The sequence below is a fragment of the Mesitornis unicolor genome, unplaced genomic scaffold (genome assembly GCF_000695765.1).
Source record: "Mesitornis unicolor isolate BGI_N332 unplaced genomic scaffold, ASM69576v1 scaffold12161, whole genome shotgun sequence".
Classification (NCBI taxonomy): Eukaryota; Metazoa; Chordata; class Aves; order Mesitornithiformes; family Mesitornithidae; genus Mesitornis; species Mesitornis unicolor.
The window spans coordinates 34,825-57,536 of NW_010161730.1; the positions used below are offsets into that span (position 1 = coordinate 34,825).

The 22,712-nt window shown below is 50.7% G+C and overlaps 1 protein-coding gene across 1 annotated transcript in view; it reads left to right on the plus strand.

Moving 5' to 3' along the window:
• Positions 1-22,712, plus strand: part of LOC104547637 (plexin-A2) — a gene marked incomplete at its 5' end in the record, with an annotated part of 57,184 nt that overhangs the window by 20,297 nt on the left and 14,175 nt on the right. Inside the window, 10 exons of the mRNA XM_010193422.1 lie at positions 4,355-4,506; positions 7,309-7,426; positions 9,912-10,048; positions 12,718-12,885; positions 14,183-14,276; positions 15,350-15,589; positions 15,773-15,916; positions 16,949-17,183; positions 18,550-18,692; positions 20,268-20,536. Coding sequence (XP_010191724.1) covers positions 4,355-4,506; positions 7,309-7,426; positions 9,912-10,048; positions 12,718-12,885; positions 14,183-14,276; positions 15,350-15,589; positions 15,773-15,916; positions 16,949-17,183; positions 18,550-18,692; positions 20,268-20,536 — 1,700 coding nt within the window. The remainder of the gene's footprint in view (positions 1-4,354; positions 4,507-7,308; positions 7,427-9,911; positions 10,049-12,717; positions 12,886-14,182; positions 14,277-15,349; positions 15,590-15,772; positions 15,917-16,948; positions 17,184-18,549; positions 18,693-20,267; positions 20,537-22,712) is intronic.

Consider the following 22,712-nt stretch of genomic DNA (forward strand, 5'->3'; position numbering starts at 1 on the left):
ACTAGGGAGCTAATTAGTCTGTAGTTGATGCTTCGGATGTTTCTGTTCAGACCACTGAGGGATGCAAAACGTCTCCCAGGAGCATTTTTACCAGTAAAACTGCACTCGGTCTGTTAACGTTACTATTAGGAGTGACACCCATATCGGGTGGGAATGAAAGAAGATTTTGGTTTCTCACTTAATTAACTCCCCAGAAAAGACTCCCTTGCCCTAAGTGCATGTCCCTGCTGCAGAAGGCATGGGTATAACACAACGCTGGATCAAAGTGCCCTGTTGCGCTCGTGCTAAGAAACATTGAGAGTCTGTCCTTCCCTCGTTCGGGTTTTTGTTTGTTTGGCAAGTCATCTCTGTCTTTACAGAGGGATAAAATGAGCCTTAAAGGCTTGACTGGATATTCACCTCATCCTGCCAGTGGTCAGAAACCAAACTTTTCCTATCCCCATGCTGTTCTGCTGGCACAAGGTCATGCTATACAAGACGCAAGATGCGAAACAGCCTCTGCCTGAGATTTTCCTCACCATAAAACGTTCAGACAGTTGTAGCATTGAAGAAGTCGTAGATTTATTTATTTACCCATCCTTGAGCAGAGCAGAGAAGAGGAAAAAACACTTTGTCACGGCCAGCGAGTGGCTGGGCTCTGCGCTGCCAGGCTGGCTGCGGGCACGGCGCTGCCACCACACGTTTCATCCCTGTCCAGCTCGACAGCAACACATTGGGCTGTGTCCAAGGAGAGAGCAGAGCTTTGCTGGTGGGGATTTCTCTTCTCCATTGCCAGGGCTGTGCCTCAGCTGTCAAAGCAGGAAGCGCAGGATTGCCTCACCAGGGGTATTCTGGAGGCTTGGGAGATGGCCCCGAGTGGCTCTGGAGATGAGAGGAATGAGTGGGAAGTGTCTGTGCTTGGGTTGGCAGATTGGCTTATTGCACAGTGAGGGGCAGTGATGGAAAATGCAGGTTTCATGGGGCTGTATTGTCCCTGGCCTCCTGTGAGCTGTTGTGATTTTATCTCGGGTCTTGCAGCGTTTGGCGTTTTTCTGTGAACTCCCACCCTTCTCCTTAGCAATTCACAGCTTTTTCCCCCATGAAAGTCAAGTTTGCAGTTTTCACGGATGTAGGAAAAGGAAGGGGAAAGCAGAGAAAACCAGTGGCCTTTTTTGTGTGCTTTGAGACCCACCGATGGGAAGGGCACTGCATAGGGCTAAAAACTCGTACAGAAATTTGTGAAGTTCTGGAGCACTCAGGTCTATGGAAAATGGCAAAGCCCCAGTAGAAACCCTGCAGGGTCAATATTCCTAAACCCAAACCTCTCAGCAGCACAAGTTAACTCCTTTCATCCCACTTCCCCTCCAGAAGGCACTGGCAGTGCTTTCAGGGATGCAGAACGAGTAAGAGATTGTGTTTTGATAGTGATGGAGGTAAATGAGCATCAGGACATACACAGCCCTTCTCTTTCTGAGCAAGAGGCCCAGCTGTCACCAAGTGTCCCTTTAACAGCATCAAACCTCCACACAGTCTGTGGTCTTCGCAATAAATAAATAAAAATGGGGTTTCTTGCGAACGAGCGACACTCTGATCTGCTATTCATTTATTTGCAGGCCTCATTAATATAACATCAGCACAACAAACAGCTGATGGGGGTGGCAGTGTGAGGCTTAATAATGGAGTTGCTCTGCTGAGATAGTCATTAGGTTCTGAATGCACTATCAGGCATGGAAGGGTCCTGCCAGGATGACAGTGCTCCTGTGCCACTTCCCACTGGGCTCATCAGCTGGGATCCAGCCAGCTCCGAGCAGGGGGAGGCGGCACAAAGGGGGCAAAGGTGGATGACATTTTGGGAGGGGGCAGGAGTTACGCCATCCAGTCTGCGAGCCGCGCGCTCTCACGCACCCCAACAGATGCCAAGTGGTTTCGGTGCAGAACAGGCTGGGGCTCGCCCCCAGCTCCAGGAGGACGTCCCTGTTCCCGTGCACAGACAAATTCTGGAGGCTGAACCATGCAACCGGCGAGATGTGGGGCCGAGAACATTTCTCCTGTGCTGTTATAGCCATGTCTGCTGCGGGATGAGAAGGGAAGCATGCTGGCACCGTGGGGGAGCTCCTGGATCCCCACCTTGTGAGAAGCAGCAAAACCAGAAATGCCATGGTGCGTCTGCATCCCTTACACGATGTGAGGATAACCGAGCTCCTACCACCAACCTCTTCATCGCTGCACTTGGATCCTTTCTGTGAATGATACAGTGCCTCACACTTGCATTACTCCTTTCACTGAGCAGCAGCATCAAGGTGCGTTATTAGGGTTGGTTGCTTATTTCTTTCACACGAGGCAAGGCCGATGCAGAGGTGACCTGCTTAGAATAACTTGGAGGATCAGCAAAACCAAAGGCCCTGCCTCCCACACCCTGCTCTAGATCACAGTGACTTTCCAGCTGCTTCAATTCTGCAAACAACCTAAAAAAACAGATGCAGAGATGCAGACCCCTAGACAGTAAATGTACAATTCCTGGTAAAGGCTTTGTTTTCCCTCAGCTGCCCTTTGCAGGCTCTCATGATCCTCCACAGACCTCAGAGTGGAAAGCTGTTCTGCTAAAGTGTATTTCTCGAAAGTGGGGAATATTTTTTCCCAATCCTCTCTGTCTCAGACCAGGAATATGCACTGTCCTTGCGGCCTGAGCAGCTGCCACGGCCCCGGGTTCAGGTGACCCCGCGCTCAGCCTGGGTTTGGTGGAGCTGCCTTGGCCAAGCATCTGCGGCACAGCGAGGTGACCTCGGGATGCTCACAGGGGTCAACAGCACCCGGTGCATTGGGACCTTTAAGACTCATCTTCTTTCTGCGATTTTGACTGAATCTCTCCAGCTGTAATTAATTGAATGCATCTGTTCTAACCCTGGGGCTGCTTTATGACACAGTTACTTCAAAACTGTTCAATTAGCGGCCACTAAAATCTAGGTCGAGTGGAGCTCCATATTGGGGATTTTCCAGGTCAGGACACTTTCAGAATACAGAACGGGCTCTGCTTTGTTCGGTGGGGCTGGTTGGCTCTGCCGGTTGTGGCAAGGTCGGGAAATGGCAAACGGCGACTTCTCTTGAGCAGTGATGAGACAAGGAGCTGGGCAGTGTAAGTGCTCCAGCAAATGTGTTTTAACATAATCCCGAGCTGCAGAGGACAGTTGTAACTGTCAAGCGTGTGAAGTGCCTCCAGTGCAGGCCTCCAGGACTCGGCATAACGCAGTACAACTTGATTTTGTAATGTCTTTTATGGGCACTGAGTGCTTGGCGGAGCTAAATGATACAAGACATGTATCACAGAAAACAGTGCAGCATGGGGAAGAAACTGGAAACCTCGGTGGTGCGGCCGAGGGGAAAGGGAGGTAGAGAATAAAGCATATAGAGGGGAAGGAGGTGGTGGGTCGATCTATGGGCAGTTCAGGGCTCTGCTGGGGGTCTGGAGCCACTGAACCCCAGCACGGGTGGCCAATTCAGCAGGGACCCGAGCTCGCTCCATCCAGGGGACAGCGAGCTCTTGAGGTGAAGGAAAAGCAGCCAACCATCTGGAAAGGCTGAGGAAAAGGGTTTGACGAGCTCAGATCTTTTGCCAAAGACAAGGGTGGAACAAACAAGCATAAACAAGATTTGTCCATTAAATTAATTAAATTGCATTATTATGGATGATGTTTATTTATTAATAACAGCTGTAGCAGGGAGAAAATTAGTAACTCGCCTGAGAGCAATAACAGACTGGTGGCAGATTCAGGACAAGTGTTTTGGGAGTCTTGGGTCCAAATTTTGTAACTATACATTATTGGAATTTATGTTCTTAATTGAAGTGGTATTGTCCTTAATGAAAGTCTACAGAAGCAGAGATTATTACGGCTGAGGCAGGCTATAAACAGGCACCTTTAAAGCACACATCTCACCCTTTAACATTTGTAAGTCATTTGAGGTGCCAACTTCCTAATAAAATGTGACATTAATGCTCAGAGAGCTGCCAAGGCAGAAGTTAACAAAGTTCTCCGAAGCAGCAGGCTACTTCTGGAAGGTATATAGATCTTATTTATATATAAAAAAGTAGCCATTCTTGTCTTCCTTTCTGGAGGAAAGCTCAGGGACCTTGGTGGCCTCTCTCAGAGCAAAGCGCACATGGATTTTGGCATCCTTGGGCTTCTCCAGGATATCCAGAGGGGTCATGAGGAGGTGGTGCTGGCCTGGGTCTGGCAGCAGGAACTGGTGGAGGTTGCAGCACTCAGCCTCCCTGAGCAACCTGCAAGGAAAACGCTGTTTCCAAGCCAGGTTGGGGGTTGAAGCAGTGTGGGTGTTGTGGGGACACAGCTCAGCGTCACTGTCTTGTGTTTCCCTCCAGATCCTGACGGTGTCGGGCCCCCCCGAAGGAGGGACGAGGGTGACCATCCGCGGCGTCAACCTGGGCCTGGATTTCTCGGAGATCGCGCAGGGGGTGCAGGTGGCGGGGGTGCAGTGCCGGCCCCTGCCCGAGCAGTACATCGTCGCAGAGCAGTGAGTGGCCTGGGGACCTCTCCTGTCCTCTCCGCGCGTCTCCAGGGCTGGCCCAGCTCTGCCTTGACCTTCAGCAACCACAGAGGAAGCCAGTAACCCATCCAGACCCCGGGCACCACCTCTGCACCCTTCGCAGCCCTGTGGGATGGGGTCTGGAGTTGGATGGTGCCTGGACCAGGGCACGAGGTGCTCGGCAGCTCGCTCCAGGGGTTAAGCAGCCCTTTAAGCTTTCATTAAGTGTTTTGTTTCCTTCCACCCTGCGGTTCCTGCTTTGCTAAGCAACTTTTTCTGATGAGCACCTTGCTGTTGATGCTGAGCCTCTCTGCCCCCTCCGCTCCACATCACACTTGACATTCAGCCGGCGCTGCCGCCTGCATGCAGCCATTTGTTAGGCGGGTGAGGTGGTGACAGCCGCTTAATCCGAATGGGCCTCCACTGGAGTCAATTCATTTATTTCACTAAGAAAAACGTCAGCCGAAAATTAGAAAATAGGCATGTAACAGAGGATGGGCAAATAAACCTCCCAAAGTGACACATGCCCCTGTTGCTGTTTGGGTGAGGGGGGTGTTTCTGGTGTACCTGCGGTGCTGAGGGGTGCATTGGGGGGTCATTGGTGCAGGAGAGGAGCAATGTGTGATGTCTCCCCTTGGGTTGTCTCATCTCACCTGTGGGGACCAGGACACCGTAGTGTGTGGCAGGGCTGTGGCTGCTCACGGTGGGTGTCAGAGGGCCCATGAGTGGTCCCAGCAGCACGGATCTGCCCCAGCTTCGGCAGCAGCTGGATGCAGTTGTCCTCTGATGGAGAAACACCTTTGGTGGGTCCCAGTGATCCCCAGTGCAGTGGAAGGACCTGTTGCTGGCACATGTTGGTTTGGTTTGGTTTTCACTCCCTCCTTGTTCTTGTTTCCCCACCTGTAAGACAGAAGTGACATTAATGTCCCCTCTCGTACAGCAAGGGTGTGTGCAGGGTATCAGCATCGCATCCCATTGCCGGCTGAAGGGCGCTGTGAACGTGCAGAGCATCCTTGGTGGTGGTGCAGGAGTGGCTCCAAGCGCTGTCAGTGCTCGCGGTTTGGGCTGTTCTGCTGAGCAGTATTTTGTTTTATTTTTCAAATAAAGGATGGAAGATTATAAAATCATCTTCCTTTGATGGTATGAAACCCTGATTTTATAATCATGACTCTAATTATGGCTCTTGAGCTTTCAAAGTTTGTTAACATCATTAAAACATTTACCCTGGGCAGATAACAGCAAGCGTTAGCATGAGAACTGCCTTTTAAAGACGAATTCAGATAAAAGGACCCTCTTAAGGCTTCTGTGGGCAGACTGGATTCCAAGACTGTAATGACTAACCATATGCTCCAGCCATGCAATCTATCAGCCAGCAATTAGGTTAATGTTGGTGAAAGGGCCACTTAGCCCAGCAATCAGCACCCCACAGCTCTGCTGAATGCATCATTTTGTAACAAGGTACCTGCTGGGAATTTGGCTTTTATCAGGAATCGGGATCAGGTGTACCTGGTTGCTTGTACCCATCAAATAATTGAGTATTTGGTGTTTCCCCATATATAACGCTTGATGCGTCCTTGCTTCTTGTGGGAGCAAACCTCAGCCTTCCTCTCCTGCCTGGGGTGTCAGGGACCACATCACCTTGCTGTGCTTGCCTGGGGACTGGCCTGAGCGGAGGTCACTCCCCCCAAATGCTAGCCCCCCACCCTCACCTCACTGCTGGTTTGGAGGGGGAGAAGTGAGGAAGGTGCAGGCAGAGGACAGGGGTACAGGGGCGATGGCTGGGTGAAAGGCAGTGAGAGGGGAGTGTAGCAGATGAAGGCATGCAGCCAAGATGCTGCAGTTCCCGTTCTCCAAAGGCAGAGTTTCTCTAGGCAACCTGTTTTGATGTGCAGGAATAAGGGCTTGCACATTAGAGCTCTTTACTGGTGTGTGTGTATTGCGTTAGGCCTCCCAGCATCACCTGTGCATGCTGTCTGCAGGTTTGTTTTTCCCTTGCTCTTTTTATTTTATTTTACTCATAGACAATTTAATGCTGCTGAAGCCAGCCAAAACGCTGCCATTGCAAATTGGAGCCTTCTGTGCATTTGTACATGAGGGAAGAGCGAGCGTTTCCCCTGCTGCTCTGCAAAAGCTCCCCCAGCCTTGCTGGGGACGGGATGCTCTGGTCCTGCTCTGGTCTTGCTCTCAGGGCCGAACATGGATGAGCATCTCATCACCGATATCACTGCATCCCACTGCCCAAAAGCAGGGTGCCCCCATCCTGAGCTTCCCAGCCACGTCAGGAGCAGGAGATATGATGGGTGTCAGTTGGGATGGGTGTCAGTCAGTGCCACCGGCTCCGTGTACTAGCAGCAGCCTGCAGGGTGTTGGCCAGCCCTGCCTCCCTGCTCTCCACCGCTGTCTCTGTCATCCCTGAGCAGGTTTCTCCATTTTTGATTAACTGGGAGACTGCAGTGTGAGCTGTTCCCTTAATGAACTCATCTGTTACTCTAAGGACTTCGCACTCACTTTGCTACTGGCTAATATATTGCCATTAGTGCTCTGCTTTGCTCTGGAGTTTACAGCTTGTAATAATTATGTCTAATTTTTATTTTTTTTTCTTTAAATTACTACACGAGGTAAAAATAGACTCAGTAATTAACTTCTTCCAAAGAGGCAGATATCAAAGTTAAAGAGGGAGGGGGGTGGAAAAAGAAGGGGAAAAAAAAAAAAAGCCAGCCTTATCTGGAGCTGCACAGGGCACAGTTGGTGCCTCCTGCCAAAGCTTCACTGTGGCATTTCTGCTTCCAGGATCGTCTGTGAAATGGGGCAGGCACTTCCCGGGATCAGCTCTGGCCCAGTGCTTCTGTGCATCGGGGAGTGCAAGCCTGAGTTCACGGCCAGGTCGGCGCAGCAGTACGTCTTCGTGGTGAGTGTCTGGCCGCCGCGGGGACAGCCATGCTCCTCACGCGCGTGTTGGATGGACAGGGTTAGGTGCCAGAAGTCAGTCCTAAATTCCCATCTTTTCCTGATGCTTTCCCCATGGAATGGTTTATCGATAGCCCCAGTTATCAAGCCCAGTTTTCAGGATCTAGAACTTGCTCAGATCTACAGAATAAAAAAGGATTTAGGTGGGAACCTGTTTCCACAGCATTTGGTTCCAGCTTTGCACCTCCAAAATAGTGATAACCTTCTTTAAAGTGCCAGGATCGCTTACCCCTCCAAGGATGTTGGTTCAGTGAAGGCTTCCCCTTCTTAATGGAGAGCTGCTCTTTGGGTTGGTGGGCTTTCACTGGCTGGGTGGGTCATTACCTTCCGTTGTTTAATTAGCAGTATTTTGATTCATAAACTTAACAGCCACCACTGGGGTTTCTCATATCTGCAGTTTTGCCTAAACAGGGCACTTCATCCAGCCACATTGATTTTGTGCTTAGGAGAATCTGTATGCAGGGAAATGCCACTTACCAATTGCCCACAATTTGTAAGTAATTGAGAGAGAAATCAGCCCAGCCCCTGCCACCCTATCAGTGCTGTAAGCAACACTCTCCCCTGGGATTTTCATTTATTCAGCATCATACAAGAGGTGTAAAATATCACCACATTTTGCTGGAATATGCCAGAAACCCCTCTGCCATTAGTGAAAGGCAGGTTCCCTGCAACACAAGGAGGATGCTCTTGTGTTTGGGTTAAATAAGAGCCAGGAGCCAGAGGAAGGTAATTGTGGCCATGAATCTTGGAGCAGGACCTTGCAGCAGCCTGGTGAGTGCATGACGAGTGTTCTCATCCTTTGCATTGCTGCTTCTGATTTTCAGCACTTTCCCTGATTACATCATTTCTTTTTCTCAAGCACCTAAAACTTCTAGCACCTCATTTCCTTGTGTTAGTTGGCCTCTATTTTTCTCTTCAGTGCCGCCACAAATTCCATTATAGCTGGTTTATGCCATTAAAGTCGGTAGTGAAATTGATTGGTACCTTAACACAGAGCTGTGCTCTGACCCTGGGAGGGTTCATGCCTTAGTGAGCTCATGTGGTGGCTGACGCCGCACGGGAGCGATGCTGTCACCTCCATTACAGCCGTTTCAGCTGGAACCTTGGAGCTCCTTTGGATCTGTAAATCTGTCATAATTATCACCAAATTGTGAGCTGAAGATGGAAAAATCTTGTTCCCAATTCACCTGGGGAGCAGTCGCCAGGGCTGGGCTGGAGGCTGAAGGTTTTGGATGGGCAGTTGTATATTGGACATCCTTAGGGGGTGTTTTTGCATTTTGGAGTTACTGCTCTTGGCTGTATGAAGTGCTCCCAAGCCTGCCCAGTGTAAACACTGCTGTTACCATCCATATTGTCCAGCGTTGCCATTAGCTAGGATAATCACAATATTCAGAGCTGGATGGGACCCACGAGTATCATTGAGTCCAACTCCTGACCCCAGCTAGGATAAGAGCTGAGGGCTGACCATGAGCAATTGAAGGACAAATCTTTCCCTCCTGCAACATTATTCAATAATGATCCACAACAGGATGGATCGTGTGTTTTCCTCTGGTCTGTTCAGGAGTCAAACAAGGTTTTGGTCTTAGCTGCTCTTGCAAATGCAGTGGCACCCAGCAAACACGTGTTGTGAAAACAGGGAAACCAGGACAAACCCTGGGAGCTGCCAAGCAGGTGGTACCGGGGGAGCAGAGCTGGGAGCCTGCCAGCCTCTGCAGCTGGGCGTCATGGAGAGGGTAATGGGAAAGCATTAGTGAAACAATTCGGTAATATCCACTGAACGAAAACAAATAAAAAGGTACCTGCTTTCTGCAGATTCTATTAAGTGGGATGAATAGCTATCAGGATAAAGAAGTGGCGTTGCTGCAATAATATTACCAATAAAATGTCAAGCGGGATCTAAGGGCATCTTTCCATTAGCAATGGGACACAGGCTCTGCCCTCACAGCCATGCTGCCTGTGGTTCATGTGAGGCTTGAGCTGATGGTGCTGCCTTTCTGTTGAAGTTGTTATTTATTTCCCATTACCAGACCCTGATGGGGTCTTTTTTGATAATTTACCACATTGACAAACTTTAAACATTTGAGTTTAATTTCCATTGTGGCAGTTTGCTTGGCTTGGGATATATTTATCTTCTGAAACTGCAGTGCCAACAACTCACCTTTGTTTAAGAACAAAGTAGAAGGTAAATAATTTTTCTGAGGGTAAGTTTGCAGTGGTTTTGTTGAGATTCTTTCAGAGCCGGGTTCTAAACTTTAGCAGGAGATTGGTCAGGTGTCCAGGACACATCCCCGTTTTGCTTTTCATTTCAGAAAGGGTATCCCTGCTCAGCCAAAGATGCTTCTGCAGCTGCCACGGGGCCAGGGTGACCACTTGCTGTCCCCTGCCCTGCAGAGGTGAGCACTGATTTTGTCCTTTTCCCTCTGCAGACTCCAACTGTGAGCTTCCTGAACCCCAGCCGCGGCCCTGAGTCAGGAGGGACAATGGTGACCATCTCTGGGCACTACCTGGGGGCTGGCAGCCACGTCTCGGTGCTCCTGGGGAACCAGACCTGTGAATTCTATGGGTAAGGGGCTCCTCCCACACCATATCAGCTGCAAACATAACTTTTTCTGAAGGAAATATAACATTTATGAGAATTTCTAGTTTGTCTCCTCACAGATCAACAGCTCGCATCACTTTTCTTGCGCCCGCTGCTGCAGGTACCTCATCCTCCCAGAAATGGTCTGAGCGAGGGGTGGGCTCTTGCATAGCAGAGCAAAGCGGGGATCTGCACACGCTTTCTGCGGAGAAACTTGCATAGCCATAAAACTCCCCTGGGATTCCTATGGCAAATTTGCTTTTCACCCAGCAGTGTAAACGCAGAGTTGACATTTGCAGGGTTTAATGGGTTTTCTTGGGGCTTAGATAAAAAAAGATACGCGCAGTATACATCTGTGTGCATCACGTACACATCCGTGCCCTGCGCCCAGCGTGCGTGGGTGCCCGAGGCAGTTGGCACTGTGCATTTCACAGCATGGGCACAGCCTGCGTGGGATAAGCAAAGCGATGTGATGTGCAGAGGGATTCTGCCTCTCAGATCCTCGCTCAGGCTTCCCAGAAGGAAATGAGGAAGTTCCTGGGAATGTAAAGAGCCCTGGAGGGGAATTTCTCATCTGGAAGACTGAGAGGCTCTCCAATACGGGTGCTGTGGGCGTTCAGATGTGGGAGCACATTGAGATATTAGCGGTGCTTATTCTGGGTCCAGCCTAAAATGGGGCTTTGGGAGGTCTCGGAGCACAGACGAACTCTGTGTGCCCAGCCCTGTAACCGATCTATCTGTCCACATCTCTCCCCGTATCTGAGGCACAGATGCCAGACTGCATCCTCAGCTGCCCATGGGTAATGGCGTTACCACAAACACAGCAGCCTGAGAGCACAACCAGCCCCAAAACGTAATCCCTTAAATATATGATTATAATTCAGGCAGCCTGCAGACACTGACCTGCAAACCCTGGCAGAGTTTTGAATTCTCGGTGTGCTCTGATTACAGCAGGAGAGCAGAAACCTCAACAAAGCAAGCGGCAGCACGTGCACGGCACCGTCCTTCATGCGGGGCCACGCTGTGCACTTTGCTGTGCTTGGGCTGTTTGGAGGCAATGAACTCCATTTGTACTCGAGGGTGTGGGGGAGCCTGATTAGATGAAGCGCTTTCTAATGAGATTCACTCTAACTACAGCTTCCCCCATTCTCCCCTCTCTGATCGGAGGAGTGGGTAGAGTCACCATGACGACACAATAATAGTGCAGAAAGCTAATTAACTGATCAGAGGGAGCGGAGAGTGGCTCTGCCAGCAGCCATGCGTCACTCTGGATCTTGCGCCAGAGCTAAGCAGGCTGCGCTGGCATGGCAGAGTGGGCAGTGGGCAGGGAGCAGGCAGCAGGCAGGGGCATGCACGGGATCGTGCCAAGCATCAGCAAGGAGGGTGGAGAAATGCACTTTGTACATCTGTAAAAATACATCCTTGCTCACACAAGGATGCCTACAGAGTTAAATTAAGCCTAGGTGGAGAGTGAGAATAAGGTGAGGAAGGAGGAGGAGAGTGGGAAGGGGCAGATGTGTAATTGCATCAATAGAAATTGTAAACTGCAATTGGTTTAGTGTATTTTAGGAGATTGTTTCTGTCTCCTCGGTTGCAGTGGACAGGTGTGCCCAGGTGTGAGCTGAGGACCTTGAGGTGTTCAGTACTCCCTGAAATGCCTGGTGCTGAGTGATGTGCCCTGGAAAACAGAGCACACATCACCCCCTCACCCCAGTACAGACCCCGGAGCTTTGCTGGAAGCAGTGGCCTCCCAGGGCTGTCACTTCAGTGCTTTCTGTAGGAGCAGTGTCCAGGCTCACCATGGATCTCTGCAGTTCCTTGCAGCTCTGTCCCAGCAGGGGAATGGCATCGCTGGGATCTCCTTCCCCTTCTCCACCCATCCATCCCCGTCCATCTATCCAGCCAGGCAGACAGCCTTTGTGCTCCAGCAGCGCCTGGCTCCCCCGCCACTCTTTGCCAGGAGCAGATGCTCTGTTGTGTCCGGGCAGGAGCACCGGGGCCAGGGTCACCCGACGCTGACGGGCAGACAAAGCTAGGAGGCAGCGGTGATGGTGGCATTGCCCTTCCCCAGCGGGGGCCGTGCAGGCTCCATTATGCTGCTCACAAGGGCCCGTGTGTACCACTGGGTGGGGAGGGGAAGAATTTGGCTTTTGAGCGAGCTCATGCATCCCGTTTAGAAAGCGGCCATCTGTTTTCACACGCCCGACAGAAGGCAGCGGGTTCGCAGAGGGATGCGGGCGGCTGCAGTTTGGCACAAAAGAGTAATTTCAGGGAGCATGTGCTGTTCTTCTCTGGGTCCTCTCCCATACCAGTGCAGCCCTCCTGCCCATGTCCATAGCTCATGTATGAGAGGATGGGGCTGGCCAGTGTCTCAGCCTGTTTGCCACCACAAAGGGGCATTTTCTGCACTGAAAGGTGTATCAAAGCCTGGCACAGGCTGCCCAGGGAAGCAGTGGAGTCACCAACCTTGAGTGTACTTAAAAGTCATCTAGATATGGTGCTCAGGGACACAGTTTAGAAGTGGGCATGGTAGAGTTAGATAACGGTTGGACTTGATGATCCTAAAGGTATTTTCCAACCATCACGACTTTGTAGTTTTTTGCCCCCACACGGTGACTGCCCATTAACGCTTCCCCATCTCCTCTCTTGTGCAGGCGATCCATGAACGAGATCGTCTGCGTGTCGGCCCCCTCAGCCCACGGCCTGGGGGCTGTGCACGTCTCTGTCAGCGTGGACCGGGCACAGCTGGAGCAAACGCTGCTGTTCGAGTACATCGACGACCCCAAAGTGCAGCATATCGAGCCCGAGTGGAGCATCACCAGGTAACACAGGGCTCCCGCAGTGGGACAGGAGCCAGCTTGCCTAGTCTGGGTCTTCTCTCTCATCATACACTCAGCAAGGGCAAAAGAGGGTCTGTGTGGCAATGCACATCTCACCCAGCATCCTGCATTTGTTGGGGCTGGGCATCTGCAGCATTCACATTTATCAAAAATCGGGTCCAGAGTTACTAAAGTAGTTGTATTTACTAAGGCAATTATAGCAGTAGCAGCCTGCACCAAGATTCTGGGAGCACAAATAAAGCCCCGCGATCACTTCCATCTGCTAAAGAAAAGCACAATTGCTCATTAAAGGCTCCTCTTGTAGTCCTGGAATAAAACAAAACCAGCAACCACCAAGAAAGGAAAAAAGCGGATGCTAATCAAAATGTACTGTTTATCCCAGATTCACTGCTAGGGACGGGGCGGCCGGTGCTGTCACATCACCGTGATGTCATTGCAGATACAAACCCTGGACCGTATTCGTCCCCTGGTGTGACTTTAATGGCTGTGCTCACAAGGGCTGTAACACAGCTCTTCATTTCAAATTCCAATTATTTTTTAAAATTGCCCATGGAAGAAGTAAGTGTCTCGCAGCATGGTCTGTATTTGCTTTGAGCCCAAATTGAAGCTCTCGCCTGGTTTAGGGTGAGACCATTTGCTGAGGGGGTCAGGAATGCTGACAGAGGTGGCCTGAGGGAGCAGCTGGGCTCTGCTGGAGAGAACTGGGGTGAATCTGGGCTGTGCTGCTCCAGTTAACATGGGAGAGCAGCAGCCAGGAGTGAAAGGCCTTGCCCAGGGGCGCTGGCTGTAGGAGAGCAGGGGATTGTAGCCCAGGGGGCTGTGTCCTCCCTGCCCCGATGGCACCGGGTGCTCTTCGTCCCTCCTTGCTCCAAGTGACATCTTGCTGTGTCTGCAGTCCAGATGCAAGCGAATGTCAGTTCCTTCACTACACGTACCACTTGTGCTCCTTAAAAACACCGCTGTGTAAATCATTAAACACTGTGACTAATTTATTGTCTTACGTATTTAGTCTCAGCTCAATTGATTTCTTTGGTCCCATTTCTCATCCCGCTGCCTCGTGGTGCTGTTAACTGGGAGAGGGTGCAGCTGGGAGCAGGTAATCTAGCTAACTGGAGACAGCACATCCCAGCAACTATGTATTAGTCCATGCTGGTGCCTGAAGTGTCTCCAGAAAACATCTTTCTGGGATCAACGAGCACCCTTATTGTCACGCATGGTCTCTAAACACAGCCCCAGTCCCTCCTGGGGTATTAATCCAGTGTCTCCCGGTTCTCTGCAGCGGACACACGCCCCTGACCATCACCGGCTCCAACCTGGATGTGATCCAGGAGCCAAGGATCCGCGTCAAGTACAATGGCAAGGAGTTTGTCAACGTAAGTGGCTGCTGGCAGCGCGGTGCCACTGGGCTGGGCTTGGGAGCATCCCACCCCAACACACGCATGTGGTTACTGGTGCCAGTGCTCCCTGCGTGGGGAGGCTTGACCTGGCAAGAGCTGCTCTGGGGGTGTTTCCTTTGATGTACCCAAATTGGGGACCCTGGGAAGAGGGATTCTGACACACAGAAATAGGAAATTCCTTGCCAGTTACTGTGTTGGTGAGGAAGTAGTTTTCAAAGCTAGAAATGGTGGACTTCATCTTAGGTCATCTCCATCACCTCAAATTCTGTCTTGGGTCAGATAAACTTGTTTCGCTCCTGAAATTCTCCCTTTTTCAGAGCCTCTGAGCCCCGAGACCTCTCCCCAGCATCCTCCCGTTTCCAGTAGCTGGCTCAGCTCTGCAGGCTCGTTGTGATGGGAAGCCCCAGTGTAGCTGTCCCCACTGCTCCACACTCCCTATTTCAGTCCTGCTCTTTCTGTAAAAGCTGGGCACCGAGACCTGCCAGCCCCGAGGCTGCTGTGTTCAACCAGTCTCTCTCCAGCTGCCTCTCCATAAATAATCTTCCTTGCCCCGTAGAGGATGCTGGGCATGAGGCTCTGGTGTTTTGGTGAAGCTGGGTGTTATTTTTTCACCAAGTAAAACTGAAAAATGTCAGGTTTATGCAGTGATCTTTCTGTCTGAATCTGTATTATCACAGAAAGGGCAGATCACTTAGCAGTCTTTTCCTATTCCCTTTTTCCCTTCCCCTCTGAAAACCTTTTTTGTTTGAGCTCTTTCTAAAAAGACATCTAATTTTGTTGTTAGCAGCTGCAGTTACAGCGCTACCAAAATAATTTCGAAGACGCAAAATTGAGTGAAATTAAATCTTGCACTTACGGAGGGAGGCCAAATGGTCGGGCTTTTGCTGCTTCCTAAACAGCAAAATTTCAGGGAATATTTAAGGAGTCGGGGAATATTAAGGAATTTAAGCAGCAATATTTCAGGGAGTATTTAAGGAATCAGAACTTCAATGCCCAGGTCAGGATAAGTTTTTTCCCTGCCGTCTTTCAAAGCATCGCCCTTCCCGCAGGTCTGCAAGGTGGTGAATGCCACGGCGCTGGCCTGCCTCGCGCCCCCTATCACCCTGGAGTACCGGCCCGGTCTGGATGCCGTGGAGCGGCCAGACGAGTTTGGGTTCATCTTTAACAACGTGCAGTCACTGCTGGTCTACAACGACACCAAGTTCATGTACTACCCCAACCCCACATTCGAGCTCCTGAGCCCCACCGGGGTGCTGGAGCAGAAGCCGGGGTCACCCATCATCCTGAAGGTAAGGAGACCCTTACCTGGTGGGAAGCTGAAAAAAAAAAATCCCAGAAAAAGGCTTTTTATACTTGCTTTGGAAAACAGAATAGACTAGATAGGGTCCCATTGTTTGTGCAAGATGGGAATGAGATGGAAACTGAAGAAACGCACTGCGTCTTTGTGAAGTCTTCTCTCCCCTTGTCCCTAGGGCAGAAACCTGTGCCCACCCGCTCCTGGAGGAGCAAAGCTCAACTACACCGTCCTGATCGGAGAAACACCCTGTGCCGTCACCGTCTCCGAGACACAGCTGCTGTGCGAGCCCCCGAACCTCACCGGGCAGCACAAAGTGATGGTGAGGGACCGCACACCCCCGTCAGCATCCCTTCTCTCCTCCTGCCCAGCCTTCCTCCTCCTCCTCTAGCTCCCTGGCTCGCTCAGATACTGAGTGCAATTTCTTGTCCAAGGATCAGTAGGGTTTTAGATCTCTGTGTCTAATTGGAAGCTTAAAATATTGATGTGCATTAGCAAGGAGAAACTTCTTCCCTCCCCGGGACTCATCACCTGGCAATCTTTCTGGCAGTGTCCTTCTAGCCAGAGCTGATCTACTCGGCGGGTGGAAAGGCGCTGCCTTTTCCTGGAGCAGAAGCAGCCAGGGCCACCTGAGCACTGGCCTGGCTGGATCCGCAGCCTGGTCCAGGATAACAGTCGGGGTCTTGCTCTGCTTTGGTTTTGGGCATCGCTGCTTCCTCTGCTCCACTCACAGACCAAGCACACAGCTGCTGAAGTGCTCGAGTAGAGCCCAGATGAGGTTGTAATTGTGATTTATTTCCCTTTAAGTTCAGCATCCAAAACATATTCAGATTATCACAGTGGGATTCACAGAAGCGCAACCTGGCTGAGAGTTGCTCACATCTGTGGCCAGGGCACATCCAGGAACAGCCTGTCCCAGTGTTAACCTCCCGCCTGTTTGTGCTGTAGCTTTCACACGGGCTTTCTTTTCTCTGTTCTCTCTTTCCAGTCGCTCCGGTTTCTTGTCAGGGAAATTATCGCTGGGTTGCTAATGTCCATGGTTTACAAAAGGGAGTTGAAAGCTTATAAAATGAAAGTCAAATGGAGCCATCAGATAATAAGAACAGAGCCCGATAGTGAAGGGCTGGCACATTTATCATGACTTGAAGCTTCGCTGTGTTCACATAAGCTGCGCCCTCTGAGTATGGAGGCGATTGGAGCTGCTATGCTCTTGGCTGAAGCAAAGGCGGTTCAGGGCTTCCTGAGGGGTCTGCACAGCCCCCATGGTACCTGCCCTGGCCAGAAGGGACAGGGCATTGGGGCAAGCTGTGACACCCTTCCCCGAACTGCTGGTTACCCCTGTTGTGCTTTGTAGGTGCGTGTTGGTGGTATCATCTTCTCCCCTGGATCAGTGAGCATCATCTCAGACAGCCTCCTGACTCTGCCAGCCATCGTCAGCATCGCAGCCGGGGGCAGCCTGCTCCTCATCATCGTCATCATTGTCCTCATCGCTTACAAGCGCAAGTCCCGGGAGAACGACCTGACCCTCAAGAGGCTGCAGATGCAGATGGACAACCTGGAGTCACGCGTGGCCCTGGAGTGCAAGGAGGGTCAGTAATGCCTGGGACCGGGCGCTCCCTGTGTGCTGCGGCCCCGTGCTCTGCTCCCCAGTTTTCCCCACTGAAGCCAGCCTTGTGATCTCATTTTTGCAGCAAGGAGCAGGGTGCATGCCCATGTGATATTTGCACGCCTGCGATGCTGCAGGACGGGGGTCAGACACGGCTCTGCTGCCTGACATGCAGAGAATGGGATTGGAGCTTGATCCTGCTTAAGCGGCGTGCCCGGATTGCGTTGTGAGGACACGATATGTCCCTTGTCTAATAGCCTTTTAGTGAAGGGCTTTTACAAAGGCACAGAATGAGGTGGGGAGTGGAGGAGGTCCAGATCCTGAGAAGCAGCGTGTATCCCAAATGAAGGCAGGAGGGCTGGAAAGCTGGGCCGGTCCTTCCTCCAGTCTCTGATCCCAGAGTAGGGCTGAGGGACAGGGAGAAGCTCCCTGAGCCTTTGCTCCTGGGGAATCTTGTGTGTTCTGTGAAGGAGCCGGACCTGCCAGTCGCAGAGCGTGACCCAGACGAGTGGCCCTTGCAAGGAGGTGGCTGAGCCTGCAAGGGCTGGTGGTGGGCAATGCTTTCTGCAGCTGGGGGGTGAGATAAAAAGTGCTCTGAGGAGGAATGCTGCTGCTGTTTCATGCGTCCTTCAAGCTGCAAGGGAGCTTAGTGAATCAAAGAAAAATAAATAGCTGCAAATTTCATAGTGTGACCTCTGTGTACATAGAGACTTGCATTGGATTTGTTCAGCTGATTTTAAAAGGATCGCTTTGAAAGACTAGGACAGAAAATGAGATATATTGAGGAGAGAGCACAGCTTTGTCATGGGCACAGCCTGGCTGGGGTACAGAGACCTTCCTGAGCCGGCATTTGATACACTGAAGAATGAACACAGGGACACCTGTACAGCTGTATAAAATGGTGATGTGATGTTATGAGAGGAAGAATAAATTTCTCCTGACTCCTGCAGCAGGCAGTTTCTGCTTGGATTCGATCTGCATCAGGTTTGATTATTTTGGCAACTGTTGAAAATGTGGGAGGTACAAAGTTATGAAAACAGATCTTATTGCTGTCTGCAGCCTTTAAAGGTGTTTTAGGTGTGTACACACAGGTGTGAACTGCATACAAATTAATGAGCATCTTTTGTTCTCGGCATCTGCTCAGTGTTGTGTGTGTGCTCTCACTCTCAGCTGCCAAGACGCAGTCTCCATAGGTGAGGGTCTCTGAGCCATGCAGTCTCTCCCAAGTCAGTGTCCTGAGCTGCCCTGTTTGCTACTGTGCCTCGATGGGAGCAGCCAGCCCTCCCAAAACCACTGCCCTGCAGCCGCAGCTCCTGGAGCTCTGTTTTTTTCTTGTTCTCCCCAAACAGCTTTTGCAGAGCTGCAGACAGACATCAATGAATTAACCAGCGACTTGGACCGCGCCGGGATCCCCTACCTCGACTATCGGACGTATGCCATGAGGGTCCTTTTCCCTGGCATCGAGGACCACCCTGTACTGCGGGAACTGGAGGTAACGATCAGGCTGTGCCTCAGCCCTTCAGAGCTTCCCTGAACTCTTGGGGAGAAAGCCCAAAGCACCTTTATTCTTTCCACTCCGAATCTTATGAGGGATGCTGGGGTTAGCAGGATCAGCCCCGAGTTCATTTTAATGAAGCTGGTGTTTTATCTCTGTTGCACACAGCTTAACTCCTTTTGGTTTCTTCTCCCGTGTGTTGCTTTACTTTTATTTTATGGGGTTTTATATTGCTATAGGCCAGCAGCAAAGCATGCCAGGTGTCCCTGTAAAGTCCTTTTTAACCACCTTACGGGGCAGGGGATGGCTGTGCACCGGAACCATCCTCCCCTGGACCATCCTGCTCAGAGCATCCTCCTGCCCGGAGCATCCTCCTGCTGCTGTTCCATGGCTTGTCCACAGGAGGGCAAGCGCCGTGCCCAGGCATCCCCAATGAGCACTTCCATCTCCCTGTTTTTTCCGCTAGTGTCTGTAAATACAGATAGACGATTTTCACTAAGGATTTAGGAAAATCGGTAACATGAAAGGGTCCATCAGTTCGCCTTGCAGATGGGCCCTGCTTACCTGGGAGAGTGCCAAAAAGAGTGATGGTGCTTCAGGAACCATAATCTGTCACCAAGCGTGGGACTGTCCCCCGTCAGGAGGTGTCTGGAGGTCCCAGACTCAGCAACCTCTGAGGTTGGTATTGCTCCAGTAAACCCTGAAAGCCCTTCACACAGACTGGGAGGTGGCCGAGATCTTCAGCCAGAGGTGTAAGAGGACGAAGTCTTGATTGCTCATGCTCCATACGGCTGCATTAATGCTCCAGGCAAGCACTGCTGAGCATTAATGCATCAAATCCAATTCCTTTCCAGTGGGCACCAGCACTGAGCAGTTGTTGTGGTGCTGGTAAATCTCAAACAGGCTCTGAAGAGCCTCTCCCAACTCATTCCCATGCCCTGAGTTTTCCAGTCCCACACATTATGTTCACTGTTTAAACTGCCAAATAAGCTGATGCCCTAGCAAACAAATATGAATGCTTTTTATTTGTTTTACTCATGAAAAACAGAACTGCAGAAGTGATAAATGTGTTGCCAATTACACAGTTGCTTAATTATGTAACGTTAGTGAAACCAATACATAAGTCTCCAAGATGTTTGGTAAAGAGTTGCTTAATGTAGTTCATCATTTTCACTTGTAATGAATTACTCGAATCTGCAACTGGCTGAAAGCCTCAATTAATTTTTTACACTTGTCCCATAATAAAGCAATTGGTATTTAATTTACTCACAAGAGTGTCACTTTTTGTGCAGAACAAGCAGAATTGTGCGACATTTATAGGGCTGTTAGCCTCATAGCAGCAGGTTTATGGCATGCAAAGAGTGCAGCTCAGAGCAGTTATTAAATTGAGCCGTGCTAGGGGGGACAGAGAGGGTGACACTTGTTTAGGACAGGCCAGAGACCACATTTGGGGATGCTGAAACCCTGAGAGACGGGGTGCTGGCCTGGGCATCCATGGTTAAATGTTCCTACACCCATAGTGCTTGGGTCCTCCCATGCCTTGCCTGACGGCCACGCTCTCCTCCTCCACAGGTCCAAGGGAACGGGCAGCAGAGTGTGGAGAAGGCCCTGAAGCTGTTTGCACAGCTGATCAACAACAAGGTCTTCCTGCTGCCCTTCATCCGCACACTGGAGCTTCAGCGCAGCTTCTCCATGCGCGACCGCGGCAATGTGGCCTCGCTTATCATGACGGGGCTGCAGGGCAAGCTGGAGTATGCCACTGATGTGCTGAAGCAGCTGCTCTCAGACCTCATCGAGAAGAACCTGGAGAACAAGAACCACCCCAAACTGCTCCTGCGCAGGTAACATGGGTCAGGGTGGTCCCCTGGGCTGACACAGCCACACTGCTGGTGGCATCTAGGGGCTCTGCTGCACCAAGGTGCTGGTGTGGGAAGGAAAACGCTGCTCTCCATGTGGGATTTTGGATGACCCATCCATTTCCTTGCCTGTCTCCAGGCCCCAGGGTTAACCCTACTCATGACCCTCCTTTCTCCTGTGTCCCTTTCAGGTCCTGGCTGTGCTGTAGAGCCTGGCCTCAGCCAGGGGCAGGAACGGGGCTGCCCCATGCATGTGGCTCTCCCAGCGTCTTGCTGGAGCAAGAGAGTGAAGGCAAGGGGAGGGTTTCGCAGCTCTAGGAAGATTTCAGGGATTCCTCCAGCCATAATGAATATACTTGACAGGAAATTGCTTTAAATCTGGCTGTGTTTGCGGAGGCAATAACTCATCTCGGAAAAGGAAGCCGTCTTAATTTCCCCCGTGGTTTGACAAGTCGGTGGGAAGGCGTCTTCTGCCTCAGCCATCAATAATGACTTTTTGCGGTTTTCCAAAAAACACATGGCTGGTGATCAGAGCTGTGCCCACTCCATCCAGCAAAGAGATGGGGCCATGGGCAGTGCCAGCAGCATCGAATGTCCTGCCAGGATTTGGCCATTTCAGGGGAAACCTGACCTTGAATATTCCCAGGGATGGGGCATCTCCCCCCTCTCTGGGCAACCTGGTCCAGTGTTTTACCCCTCTCATTGTCAAAATTTCTTCCTTTATCTAGTCTGAATCTCCACCCTTAAAAGGGTTACCCTTTGTCCTGTCACTACAGGCCCCATTAATCCTGCAGCTGGAGCCCTGTCCCAGCCCTGTGGTGATGCTGGTGAACAGAACAGCCTGGACTGGCCCATCTTGCTCTGACTTAATAAGGAGTGATCAGCCACAAAGTGAGACACAGGGTTTTTGAGCTCTCTGGTGGCAGCAGCTGATAATTGGCACTCAGTTCTTTCTCTCTTTCTTCCTCGCTTTCCCCCCTCTCTCTTTCTTCCATGACTGCCCCTCATGGGAGACAGCAAGAAAGTTGACATTAAATCAAATAGCTGCTCTGGTTCCTGGCACAGAGCGCAGCTCACAGCAGTTCTGAGACCTAGATATGGCAGGGTAAATTAATAAAATACATATTTATTTTCTGGGGTTCTCTCAGCTCTTTTTGTTTAGTTTTGGTTTATTCCCGGTGTCTCAGAAAGTTGGAGGAGCAGTCAAGGCGCTGGCTGCTGGCGTCAGACTCCTTTGGAAAATCATCTCTGGATCGCGGTTTGCCTGTGCTATGCGGTCAGGGCGAGAAGGGTTTTCTCCAGGTTTAGGGATCCTACCCTGCCATGTTAATCTTCTTCTTATTTTCAGAGGCAGATTCATAACAGCGTTTCAGATAGCAGAGATGGAGCAGGACCATAGCCTGCAGCTCCCGTCCCATTTCAAAGGCAGAGGGGCCAGGGAAGGTACACACAGCAAACTCGTTTGCAGGGAGCCTGCAGCCATAACTGGCAGCAATGGAGGTTATAAGCAGCCCCATTCCTCCTCCGGTGGAGGACAGTGATGATTAACTCAATTGCTGGCCATCCCCGGGACTGATGCACTGCAAATATCTCACAGCATCAGTTTGTGTCGAGATGAGAGAGAGATTCGCTGCTTGGAGGGAAGGAGAAATGGGATTTGACAGAGACGCTCCGAGCTGTTTCTTTTTGCTGCTCCATTCATCTGATCTCATATTTCTGATAAAGAAATAAAAGGGAACAGCTAGTCATGGAAGAAACCGATACCCTTCTCCCACACAAAATACCCAAACTTCTCTGTCAGTCTGTATTTCAGTTATTTTTATGGCGCCGGTATTGGTGTCAGACCACACGAAGCCAACAGGGACAGGACACAGCATTAGTTCACTGGTAGGGCTGGTGGGGAGGCTTGCCAGTTCTTAATTTAATATTCTATTAATGAAGTAGTTTGTTAAATTAATATTCACCCTGGAGTCTTGCATGTATCACTTTCTGGGTTTTTCACCTATTCTTTACTTTGTGTCACTGCCTCTCCATTTTCCATGGCTCACTGGTGTGGCAGTGTGCTTGTGCTTCTCCTCCCTAATTGGGTGGCTGCAATATTTTAAACTGGAGAACAATGTCTGTGTCAACATGTAGGATGAATTTTTAGGCAGTTAATCAA